At 43.4% G+C, this 12961-nt stretch overlaps 1 protein-coding gene across 3 annotated transcripts in view; it reads left to right on the plus strand.

Moving 5' to 3' along the window:
* Positions 1-12961, plus strand: part of rbm27 (RNA binding motif protein 27) — a 37647-nt gene that overhangs the window by 3189 nt on the left and 21497 nt on the right. For all 3 annotated transcript variants that reach the window (XM_084437598.1, XM_084437599.1, XM_084437600.1), the window contains exons 6-8: positions 6-305; positions 6591-6836; positions 8747-8923. In XM_084437598.1, coding sequence (XP_084293724.1) covers positions 6-305; positions 6591-6836; positions 8747-8923 — 723 coding nt within the window. The remainder of the gene's footprint in view (positions 1-5; positions 306-6590; positions 6837-8746; positions 8924-12961) is intronic.

Consider the following 12961-nt stretch of genomic DNA (forward strand, 5'->3'; position numbering starts at 1 on the left):
AACAGATTACAGGTCCAAGTTTGAGGTGGAGAGGAAGGACCCAGAGAGCTACAACCCCTCTTCAGGCTCCACCCCCCTGCAGCAGCCGTCCCACCAACACCCACCCCCCCTCCTGCCCACCCCCCATACCCCACTCCTGCCCCTGCCCCACCCCCCTGCCCCGCCCAGCTCCGTCGCCACGACGGCGCCTGCCCACCTGCCAGACAGCACCACGGAGAACTGGTCCAGTTACTACGGCAACCACCGTGAGGCCAAGCCCTTCACCAAGAGCACTTCCCTGAAGCAGCGCTGCCGCGACTACGACGGTAAGACCTCCGCTCACAGGGCTCTTCTGAGGAGCTAAAAGGGCTCTGGTTAGGAGCTGCTGTAGAAGCGCTCTGGTTAGGAGCTAGAAGGGCTTTGGTTAGGAGCTAGAAGGGCTTTTAGATTTTATTTTTGATTTTCTTGATATAGCAGCACACTTAAAATACAGTGAAGTCTCAAAGTGCTTAATAGACAGTGGTATTCAGCTACTCTTGGAGTGGTATTTAGCTTCTCTTGTTGTCAAATATAAAAGCACTTATAGTAACCAACATGATAAGGCTGCATTAGGCTTCATCAGGTTATATTTGACACCAATTGTGTCAAATATAACTCTTGACCTCCAAGAGTAGCTGAATACCACTGTCTACTCTGTCCAGAATGTGGGACCGTTCTTGGTAGTTCTCAGACAGTATCTTAAGGTCTTAAGAATGCATGTTTGACTGGGATCAGGGTTTTTCCTGCATAGAGAATTACGAGGCGGCCACCTCCGTCAAATTTCGTGCTGCCTCCAACTCGAGAACAAAAATACTAAGACCTGCCAACCTGTACACACTTTGCGTAGTATGCATACAGTTTTTGTTTGTTTATTTATTTATTTATTTTAAATCTGTGTGACCTCAAAATAATTTTAATCTGTGCAACCTCAATATAACTGGCAGCATATGTGCGAGTGCACATAATTGTTCTGGTGCAACCTTTGTTCCTTTCAGACGATTCATTAGTAACTAGTTTAACTAGTTTGCAGTGAAAACAAAAGTGTTCCTCATGACTTAAACGCCTAAACAGACATCTTGACTTAGGAGGCTCGCAGAAACACGGGGGTTGGACTGGACGGAAGGTCTTGATGTCACGAACACATCTAGCATGGAGCTCAGGTTATTGAACAGACAATGCTTTCTTTATGGGAGTGTGGAGCCTCTTCATTCATTGACATAAAACCGCTAGTCTACTGTGTAGTGTTGGCTTTTGGCGTTTTTCTCTGATGATGTTTCTTTCTTAGTCTGCGTTGTGTTTTTAAGTTCAGCAAAGGCGCAGCATCACTCAGCTAATACCACATGTAGTCTGGTTTTCTTGCAAACGGGATTTGGAGTGGCGAAAAAACAGGTTTATTGTACAAGTTCCACATACAGAGTTCATGGAATAGACACTTGCCCTAAGTCTGTCTTCCCCCTCTGTAACGAAGTGTCCGTCTGCCACGTTAATGCCCCTTAAATTCTGTTTTCCTGCCTGCGTATCAGCTAAAGTTCTGATTAAACAGCGCTAGGGGGGCCAAGATGACCCTTCCTTGCTATTCACAGTGAACTTGTGCTAGACTTGAAGGTTACATAACACTCGTGTCCGTCAGTTGTGGCACCTACATGTATGACGCCACCCCCTAGACTTCAACCATGAATGAATTTACAACTTTCGGTTGTAAATCGGAATATAGTTAGGCAGACAAGCTAATCCAGCACTCATTAGTGCATAGACAATTCACCAGAATGCAGCAAATTAAGCTTTTGATGCCCAAAGGGGGAGGACCCCCAGACCCCCCGCTTAAGGTACCACCTTCGCCTCCTTTTGAACCAGGAAGAACCCTGGGGATGGTATGGTGTGAGTGGTTGCTGTGTCTGCTCAATAGTTCAGATCAATATCTAGTTATTGATGTGTTATGTTGCATTGCCTTTATGATGCAGGCTGTATCTAATAAGGGCTGGTCCTGTATCTCTAGGGCAGGGCCGGCCCTAGCATTTCAGCAGCTCTAGGCGAGATTTGTTGACGGGGGGGGGGGGGGGGGGGGGGGAATGCTGCTGCGCGATTTGTTAACGGGGGAGGCGCCCGGCGCTGGGCGGAGGCGCCGCATCGCATTGCGAAGCGTAATAGAAACAGTAGGGATTACGGAATGAAATTATTTTAATAAAAATAAAAAATAATTTTTTTTTTTTTTTTTTTGGTGCTCCTTGGCCAGGCGCCCCTTGGCCATTTGGCGCCCTAGGCGACCGCCTATTTCGCCTATGCCTCGGGCCGGCCCTGCTCTAGGGTCATGTCTTGATGTGTGTGTGGTGTAGATGTGTTATTGTGATGTTGATGTGTTTGTGGAGTGGATGTAGCTGCTGTTATTCTAAGTGCCCCCTGAGTGAGTGTGTCACTAATGACCCAGGTCCACCAGGAACTCTGCTCCTCCTCTGAGACTACTGAGCTGAGGAGAACACAGAGGAGAGGAGAACACAGGCCAGAGCTTAGAGAGTCTTAGTGAGGACACGTGCTGCAGCATTTTGTATCATTTGAAATTGACTTATGGCTTTCTTTGGTGGACCAGATAGGAGAGCATTACAGTAATCCAACCTGCTACTGATAAAAGCATGCATTAGTGTTTCAGTGTCGGCCTGGGAGAGAAAAGGTTTCACCTTAGTATTGTTTCTCAGGTGATAGAATCCAACATGACACCTACGTTTCTGACTTGACATAGTCGATAGTCACTATTGATCAACACATTTGTTTTGTCCTGGTTTAACTGAAGGAAGTTCTGTGACATCCATGCATTTATATCAGCAATGCATTCTACCAGGTGGTCGACTGAAATGTTTGGGTGTCACAGAAATATAGAGCTGGGTGTTATCTGCATAGCTATGGTAGCTAATATTGTGCCTCCTAATTACATCACGTAGGGGCAGCATATACAGACTGAAGAGTAAAGACCCTAGAATGGATCCTTGTGGGACCCCACATGTCATTGAAGTGTTTATGAGCTCTAATCACGAAGGGCGACAAAAAACTCTTGGCGAATTAGGTAGGTTCTAAACCAGTCAAGGACTGGACCGGAGAGGCTGACCCAGTTCTCAAGTCTTCCAATAAGGATGTCATGATCTACAGTGTGGAAAGCTGCACAGAGAGGACAGAGAGCTTTTTAGCATCAGCGTTGATTCTGAGTTCATTTACAACTTTGACCAGTGCTGTCTCCGTGCTATGATGAGCGTGAACATCAGACTGAAAAGTATTAAGAATACAATTTGCTTCTACAAAGTAATTTAACTGTTTGAATATGTTTTTTTTTTTTTTCTAGGATTTTACCTAAGAAAGGGAGGTTGGAGATCGGTCTAAAATTACTGAGGACCGATGAGTCTAGGTCATGGGTTCCCAAACTCCATCAATGTGGGCCTCTCCTCTGAAAACAGTGACACACCCGCGCCCCCCAACCCCCCAAATCTGTCAATTTTGCAAGGCAGCATTAGCTAGCCCAAACGTTATACAGCTAAGTTAGCTTGGTGGCACCTGCTGCTAATTAACGTTATGACGTTTTCGCACAATACATTCATGCCTGCGGAGGGAGGCTCTCTCTGCACTATCCACACATTTAGTATACATCTCTCCCATTATTTATTTCGATCTTCTGACCTTTAAAATCACATTTCATCCATAAAAACCATAGACATTTTTAAAATAAAAAACAAGTTTTTCCATTTTTTTCTAACCATCCCTCCGCGCCTCCCCTAAATTTCTTTGGGGCCCCCCAGGGTAGTGTTGTCACGATACCAATATTTGACCTGTGATACTATACCAGCCAAAGTATCACGATACCAAGTAGTATCACGATACCGAAGCATTAAAATGTGTAATTTAAATTTCTTTATTTTTATGAAGGTGCAATGTATTCACAGTACATTACAGTACAGTGTAATCACTTTATACGAGTGGTGCATGAATAACATGCATTTAATGCATTACATTGTAGCTCTATAGGTAAGTAAAAAGATACTATGCATATTATGAATTATTATATAATAATATTATATATAATATTAAATATTTAAAACACATATTTAAAACAACTACTGAATCAGCCATGTATACACACAAGTGTAGTATCACCAACCACCAGTAAAGGTCAGCGGAGGGCCACTGGGTTTTGGTTGATGGCAGCGATGCTTTATCTAGCTTTCACTTTTGTGAAAGTCAAAACCAGATCAAATGACCAAATGTCAAGAGGTGGATATCATTGGATTATCATTGGATTTGTCTCAGCCAACATAATGTAGCTCACATTATTTTAAGGAGTTTGGAGTTGGAATAAGAGGATGACAATTTTTATTCAACAGCTGTGCATGACGACATGACAGGTAGGCTAACGTTACTTCATTAGCAAGCCAGCTGGCTAGCTTTGGCTGGCTATCTAGCAACAACAGCACACGCTTTAGCTAAGAGGTTTATTCATTCATTTTTGTAATATTAGCTAATGGCAAGAACACTGCTAAAGTCATACTAACTTCATTAGCTCGTCTGTATTCCAGTGCAAGGTCTGGATGACGAGATTGTAGATGCTTTATTAAGTTTGATGTGTTGCCTTCTTTTGCCTATACGGCAGTGCCGCATCGCCTGCACAACGGACGGCCATCATCTATAGCGTTTCCTTGTATATCTGGTTTAAAACCCAAACTGTAGTTCCATATTAAACTTTTAGAGTTATGTTTCTTCAATAATGTTACATTTGATGGTGCGGACTCAGCTAGGGAATGCTTCTGACATTACGATAGCCTACTGAGAACCAGACTGGCTCGCGCCCAGACATACACAGATAACGTCAATATATATTGTGACTGCGGAGATGCATGCGCGAGCCAACACATTGGGAGCTGCCACAATGGTGTCGCGAGCCAGTGACTGCGGAGATGTGTGCGCGAGTCAACAAATTGGGAGCTGCACAACGGTGTCGCGAGCCAGTCTTTGGGAACAGAGGTAACATTGCCCCCCTGCCATGTTCAACGGTAGTACCGTATTTTGCGGTAGTACCGTTGTATAGAGCTTATAGTATAGTTGGCACCGTCACGTTTTGGCACCGCGGTAGACCGTTGGTACAGGTATATCGTGCAACACTACTCCAGGGGAGGCCCGCCTCACAGTTTGGGAACCCATGGTCTAGGTTATTTTTCTTCAGGAAGGGTTTAACCAGGGCAGTTTTAAGAGCCGATGGGAAAAAGCCAGTACTGAGGGAGCAGTTAATGATGGCTAAGGTGTCCTCAGACACAGAGTTAAAAATAGTCTTGAAAAACTTGGTCGGCGTAGGATCAAGAGGGCATGTAGATGACTTAAGATGTGGCACCACTTTGCTCAGTATCTCTGTCAACCAGTGCAAACAAGCTCATACCACTGCTCCGTGGAGGAGGGCCAGCAAGCAGAACATTTGGTCTTGCCTGGGGGATATTCATCTCAACGTCAGTTATCTTATCTCTAAAATATGCTACATTCCTCACACTTGGAAGTAGAGAGCATGTTGACAGGTGTGTAGGGGGATTTATCAGCCGGTCAATTGTTGAGAAAAGCGCCCTGGAATTATGATTTCTGGAGATCAATTTTGAGAAATTCTCTCTCCTGGAATTATTTATTGCCTTATTAAAAGCAAAGAGATGTTCTGTAAGAATATCCTGGTGAACCTGCAGCTTTGTCTTCCTCCATGTGCGCTCAGCTCTTCTGCATGTTCTCTTGAGTTGATTTATCTCCTCATTCCTCCATGGAGCTTTCTGTTTGTCCACAAGCTTTTTCAGTTTCATAGGTGCTACAGAGTCAAGGGCAGCACTCAGTTTGGTATTGAAAGTGGACAGTAGATAATTAATGTGAAAACCTCACTTCCAGGGTTGTTACACTATTTGTGTTCATCAGTATTTCAAAATTATCGGCTGCTACCAAGTTCAGAAAATGTTTCTTAACAAAGCATTGTGTGCTAATCTCAGTTTTGGGTAACAGTGCTGTGAGGAAAATACAAAAGTGGTCATTAACGTCAAGGTCACTGATAGTAGACACCAGTCATAAGACCCTTTGTGATCACAAGGTCAAGGGTGTGACCTCGGTTGTGAGTGGGACCAGTTATGTGTTGAGTAAAATCCATGGAATTCAAAAGGTTGATAAAGTCCCTGGCCTTTGAGTCACCCTCATTATCAACATGCAGATTAAAATCGCCTGTGATGATAATCTTTTCATAGTCTGTGTGAACGATGGACAGGAGTTCTGATAAGTCTGCTAAGAAGGTTGGATATTGCTTGTGTGGCCTATACACAGTTACTATCAGAATTGGGGGTTGGCACTTTTAAAATTGATAAAATAACAGAGCAACTTGCAGACGAGCAGGAAGTCCAACCAAGAAGTACAACCCCAGTGTGTCCTCTGTTTATATATATCTGAGCTATTTGTCTCTTTGTGGCCTTACTAGAGAGCAGCCCCACAGGAGCTATTACACTAATAAGCTGTTACACTAAATCTCTCTCTCTCTCTCTCTCTCTCTCTCTCTCTCTCTCTCTCTCTCTCTCCTCTAACAGAGAAAGGTTTCTGTGTGCGTGGCGAACTCTGTCCCTACGACCATGGCAACGACCCACTGATCGTGGATGACGTCTCTCTGCCCGCCATGATCCCCTTCCCGCCCCCTTCCGTCATGCCCCCCGCCCGTCTGCCCCTGCCCCCCGCCCGTCTGCCCATGCCCCCCATGACGGAGCCGCCCCCCAGCCTCAGGATGCCCATGCCCCCCCACGGCCAGCCCCCCCCTCCAGGCATCTTCCCCATGGCTGGTGAGTATTAACCTTCACTGAATTCCAACTTCCATGATGCATCACTCAGATCTGACCTCCGACCTCCAGATAGCACTTTCCTGGTTCCAGGTTTAGCCTCCAAGTCTCATTCTCAGTGAGTGATGCAATGTTGTGTTCTCTCTGCAAACCAAACACCACCAGTATCTTAGTCTAAACTAACGTATGCAAGTCCCCAGGCCAGGACATGTTCTTAGTCACGGTGTTGCACGGTAAACTGGTACTGAAAAAGTACCGTGGTAGAGTTGAAAACGGTATTATACCAGCATTTTTAAAAAAATAAATAAATAATTCTGCTAATGGATATTTGATCTGGCTAATAATCTGTCTCTTTAAGCACAATGCTGACAGCGGTGACATTGCGCTAGTGGTGTGTGTGATGTTGCAGGAAACACCCGTGGCTGGGTTTGTAATATGAGCCGCAGCAAGTGTGTGAAGTGAGTCGAGAGCAGCGCCCTCGAGAGCAGGAGAGGACCTGTCTTTCCTTTTGCTCAGAGACACTTATAGAGATGCAGCAGCTTCAGCAACACCTGAAATTAAAGAACACTTGAAGAGATGAAACACCTGAACTTATTGACAAAGAGGGGGCCTGGAGTGGAATATGGAGATATTTCGGCTTTTAAGTGGCTGAAAAAGTCGAGCCCCGAAACAAATAAGCACTGCTGTGCAAGCAATGTATTAAAGTGTATCTCGCAAAGGGAGGCAACACGTCCAACCTGGCCAGACATCTATGGGATAAACACCCCGACCTGTTCAAGGAATTACAAAACCGACAGGTGGTAGTTGACCAATTCACTTCCCTGTTATGTCCACGAAAGAAATACAGAGTGATTGAAAAGCCTCTCTACAGTAGTAATACACATTCATATACATAGCCTACATATTTGCGTAGTGCTGAAAGTGTTGTCCATGATGTCTTATGCAAATGGATGTCAGAGAGACTCTGTCCTAGTTGCGGAGAGACTTTTCATGTCATGCATATAGCTAGCAAACAAGTCACCGCAAACATCCCCTGTACCCACAATAGCAATGAATGAATTGCACACACATGCATCATTCATGTTTCATACATAGATACTTATTTAATTTTTTGTGAAACATTACCCTATAATATGACAACATAGTCCTAGATTATGCTGTCTAATCAATCTCATCAAAATGTTTTCTAGTTTATGGTATCTCACAAGCTAATTAGGCCCTCTTCAATGGCACCGACCGTGTCCGTCTCCGGCCGCCATGGTTATCTCAAGGACCGGACTATATACAGTATGAAGGGCATATAGCTTCATGAAGCTGGAACGTTAACTGTCATGGCAAGTGCATATTGAACAGGCATACATCTTAAAACTGAATCTTATCTACAGTCATCAATAGTTGGTTGTTCAACACTGTTGAAACAGAGTTGTATGAGTTTATTCAGTTATGGGTGCGTTCGTTTTGGTGTGTGGCTTGAAAGAAAAATTGTTAGTTTCGGTTTGAGGTGCATGCCGGAGGTGATGATTTGAATGGTTAATTTTATCTGATTCAGACAATTTATCTGTGTTATGAGTAATGCTTTCTGTATATGTGCAGCTCTAGAGTTTGCTGTATAGGTCACAGATTTAATCACTGATATTTAATGATAGAACGCGCAGGACAACCAGGCACACGGGCACTTTGCATTAGTACAATTACTACATTTAATAGTTTTCCCCCCTTTTTAGTAAAAGTATCAAAAAGTATCAAAATTCATAACTTGGTATTGGTATTAAAACAAAAATGTTTTTTCTTTGCCTTGCATACTTTACAAAGTAAGAAACACTCTTTACTTACTTTACAGAGTAACGTTATTTACTTAACAGTACGTAAAGTGCAGTGGTGTTGGCTTGAGCCTGGGCTTGTGTCTCCTGTAGGACCCCCACTGATCCCAGCCAGTGGCATAGACACCCCCAGCCTATCAGGAAGCAGCTCCTCCTCTTCTCCTCTGGGACCGCCTGGCGTGGGACCACCCCCTCCTCTTCCTCCTCCTCCCTCCTCTTCCTCCTCCTCCTCCTCTGTCTCTCTGCACCCCCAGTATTCTCAGTCAGAATGTAAGCAACAGCTATGCGTTATATGTTTTAGCAGTGTTTTTCTCTACTCCCTGACTGCCCACCTGGGCCTGTATTCACAAAACATCTTAAGGCTAAAATTAGCACCTAACTTGCTGATTTAGGATAAACTCCTAATGGGCATCACTCCCACATTTTTGGTCTAAGAGTATTTCACAAAGTGTTTTAGCACTAATACCAGCTCAAGTCTGTGAAAAGTTAGGGGTAGTCAAGAGGACTCCTAAATCACTAAGACCAAATCACAAACAATCCCAACATGGCTGCTGCCATCAGCCCACCTCGCAATCGCATCATCATTTTGGAAACATTGAATGAAACATAGCTTTTAAAAATGTATCATCTCAATCATTAGTGAGAGATGCAGTCACTCAATAACAAACAAAACAAGGTTCAAGGTTCTGGCAAATGTACGCTAGTTGGCCACAGGGAAAATGCAGCTATGCAGTGCTGACTAACTAGGCCTACCTTAGTCACCTGTCAGTGGAATATTACACCAAACCATAAAATGGCCTCTCCAGACCCCACATCCGGAAGCTCTTTCACAACCTGCACTGCAGGATCAGTGCTCTCCTCTTGCCTCATTATGCTGAGTACCACTGAGTCAGTAAGCAGTAGACCCCTGTCTGCTGGGCCTCCCCCTAATAAACGCATTCAATATTTTGAATTATAGATTGCATGTTAATTATATGTTCTGCTAAATAAATTAATTGAATGATGGAGAGTAAAATATTGTGGTCTTATTGTAGTTGAATATGCTTGCATTTGCATACATTTGCATGCATACGTTTTTCCATGCTCCTTTTTTTTGTTTTGGGAATCCAAATTTCCCTTAAACGATATCCTTCCTTTCGTTAAGTTTAGCAAGAAGGAACAACTGTTCTTGCGTACAATTTGGTTTTCTTTTTCGTTTCAATGTAGCATCACAAGTATTTATATCTGCCATGGTTATTCTATAGTCAGATAATTAAAAGGCTGCTCATGCAATCTGATCATTGTTTGTGAGATGCAGACATGTAAGAGGCAGACAATTCGCTGAACATAATTGACTAGTAATAATAATTATAATAATAATTAGGCCTGTCAAACGAATTTAAAAAAAAAATCTAATTAATTACATGATCTGTAATTAATTATTTGTGATTATTCGCAAATGGATCCTATATACATTTTTTTGCTGCTAAAAGCCCCAAAATGATATTTCAATAGACCTTTCTGATCTGCCAATCACGCAGAGAATAATAACCAATAAGGTTGCTTGACACGCCTCTGATGTCCCATAAACAAAGCTTGTCCCACATTGTGTTCATAGATTAGACATTAGTTTGAAGAAAATGGTTCTTAAAACATACAGAAACTGGCCTGCAGTAGTAGATAATTAGCCTGTAGTTAACAGTACATCATACTGTCTGGCTTATTTTCTAAGAATGAATGCCACTTACTTACTCACCCTGCTTTACATGTGCAGTTAGATTCCACGATGAATTTCAATCTGGAGTTTGTGAGGCGCATAGATTGCACCTAGTGGTCACCTGCTCCGTCTGAAATCCAAATCTCATGGATATATCCTTGTGTAAAATAGTTCAGGCCTTTGCTACTAGGGCTGACGGCTGTTAACATGTCTAGCATTGAGATGATAAGTTGGGCTAAAACTGCTTCGATGGTATGCAAACGACCTCGCATCAACTGTCCCATCTGCGAGTTTTGTTTTTAAAGTTAACTTTCCATTCAGAAGTGATTACCGCCTCCTCGAGTTTGTTTGAAGGCAAAGATCCAGGTCCAAAATTAAGTTTGTCGCTTCAATAATGTTAAATCAGGCAATGACAGGCAACTGTGCTACAGCTGGACAAAATCGATGAATGCGATTAATTTGCGTTAATTTTTATTTTAATATTTACGTATTAATACTTACATAATTAAGTGAATTAACGCATTAAATGGACAGCCCTAATAATAATACATTTTATTTGTAATGCATACTATATTTGAAACAAATCTCAAAGAAAAACAAGACCAAAACATGAGAATAAAAACAGAAGCATAAAAAAAACAAAGCATAAAAACAGATGAGTCAAAAAGTTAAAGGAGCAGTAAAGGGAAAATGCATATTTAGCCCTGTTTTAAGGTTACTTATGATCATATACAATGGTTCAGATCAAAACGTTGACAAAAATAGCACTTTTGAGAAAGTCTGCTAATTGCTCTGCCACAGTTTTGGTCATACAATGGATGTGGGTGGGCATCTTGAAAAATCTTTAAAAAACATGTTAAACTCATAACATGAATTTTCCCTTTACTACTCCTTTAATTCAGTCAGAAAAGGCTCTGCTGAAAAGGAAGGTGGTTAGTCCTTTTTTTTTTTTTTTTTAAGGCATCAGCAGTCTGGTGCTCTCAGGTGGTCAAGGAGAGTTCAGACGAGGAGCAGCCCAGTGGAAGGCTTGATCCCCCATGGTGTGGAGCTAGTCACTATTATTCTTGTATTTAATGTTTAATCTGTCACACTTGGCTTGCATTTTTGTTTTAAAATCTGTATTTGAATATGGCAAAATTATACCTCCTGCAGTATTTATATGATGAAATCCCCTATCAGCCAATCACTGTGGGAATAGTGAGTAAGCTTGTTCATGAAACATGACATCACCCATAGTAGAGATGTAACGGTATGCAAATTTCACATCACCATTATAATGACCAAAATTATGACTCTTATCAGTATTATTGTGGTATGGTTAATGTGATGAAAATGTTCGAAAACTACTGATAAACTACTGATAAACATACTGAGATTATTTCACCAAGTGCTATATTGAAAACAATAGTTTTGGATGAAAACGATGGAGGCGTTGTAACCCTAGTCCTTGCCTGTGAAACCTAGCCAGCTACATTTGACTGAAGGAAGAAAAGAAACATACGCACCTGTGTCCAACCAGGTCCGCTGCACCATTGTATAAGCGGGCTTCGCCTGCACAACTGCTCCTAACTGAAATTTTCAGCGAGCAGACTGTGGGGTCAGCATGCCCAAAAAACATAGTTTTGACTAACCACTCATGACACGTGGAAATAGGGCATGCATACACTTTAATAGTGGATGCCGCTAAACCGTCACCATGATCCAGCAGGTGTTATAGAAATTCCAAAATTGTCTCAACCGAGCAGGACTCGGGAGTGATATCCCTTTCTTCACACCAGTGCGCAAAAGCCACCCGTTTGCCAGATTAAACCGTGGCAGTGGAAGCCGCGTGCGCACTCTGAATCGTACCTATCACAGCTGGAGAGAGTCCTCCATCAGACAATCTCCACCATTCAAGAGCCAGGCCACCAGCGGCCGTCCCAGAACTGGGGGCACTTATGCTCCCGCTCCCTTTGATAAAAGCTCTGCAATCTCTGCTGACAGAGCTTCAGCTTGATCGGGACGCGTTATCACCATCTCCACAACGCCCGCGAAGGGGGGAGTGGGGCAGCAAAACTGAGTGGAATACCCTTTTATTTGAACGTGCTGTAACCAGCTGTCTAGGAGGCACTTCTCCTGCCAGACTCTTAAGTGGTTGGAAAGAGGCTGTGCTGGAGATCGCGGCACCAGATCGAGGAACCTGCCATAATTCAACTTGGCCCTGACCGGCACCGGACAGCGGAGAAACTCAAGGCGGGCCGTCCTCGAAAAGTGCACAAAAAATCCACACCGGTATTTTCATGCCTCCCTTCAGTGTGAGGGTGAATGGCATTCCTGCCGACCAGCGCTTAATTCATAGAATGAGGAAGTGAGTCGGCCACATTAGACACCACCTGCCGTCATTCTTTCCATTCCCTGGGCGGCTCGGTCCCGTTGTACTCACTCATGACCGCGCTAGTACATTACCTGCGAGACCTACGGTCGTTATGTCTGTTCTTTCCGCAAGGGAAGACACTGAAGCTCGAGCCGGACCCACCCACCTTTTTCGATGTGACCAGAGCCCTAGCCAGTGGGGCCCATCGTACTCGCTAGCAGACAAGTTAGTGCCTTACCGGCAAGACCTGTGGTAGTCA

This window comes from Borostomias antarcticus, assembly GCF_949987555.1.
Source record: "Borostomias antarcticus genome assembly, chromosome: 1".
Taxonomy (NCBI): domain Eukaryota; kingdom Metazoa; phylum Chordata; class Actinopteri; order Stomiiformes; family Stomiidae; genus Borostomias; species Borostomias antarcticus.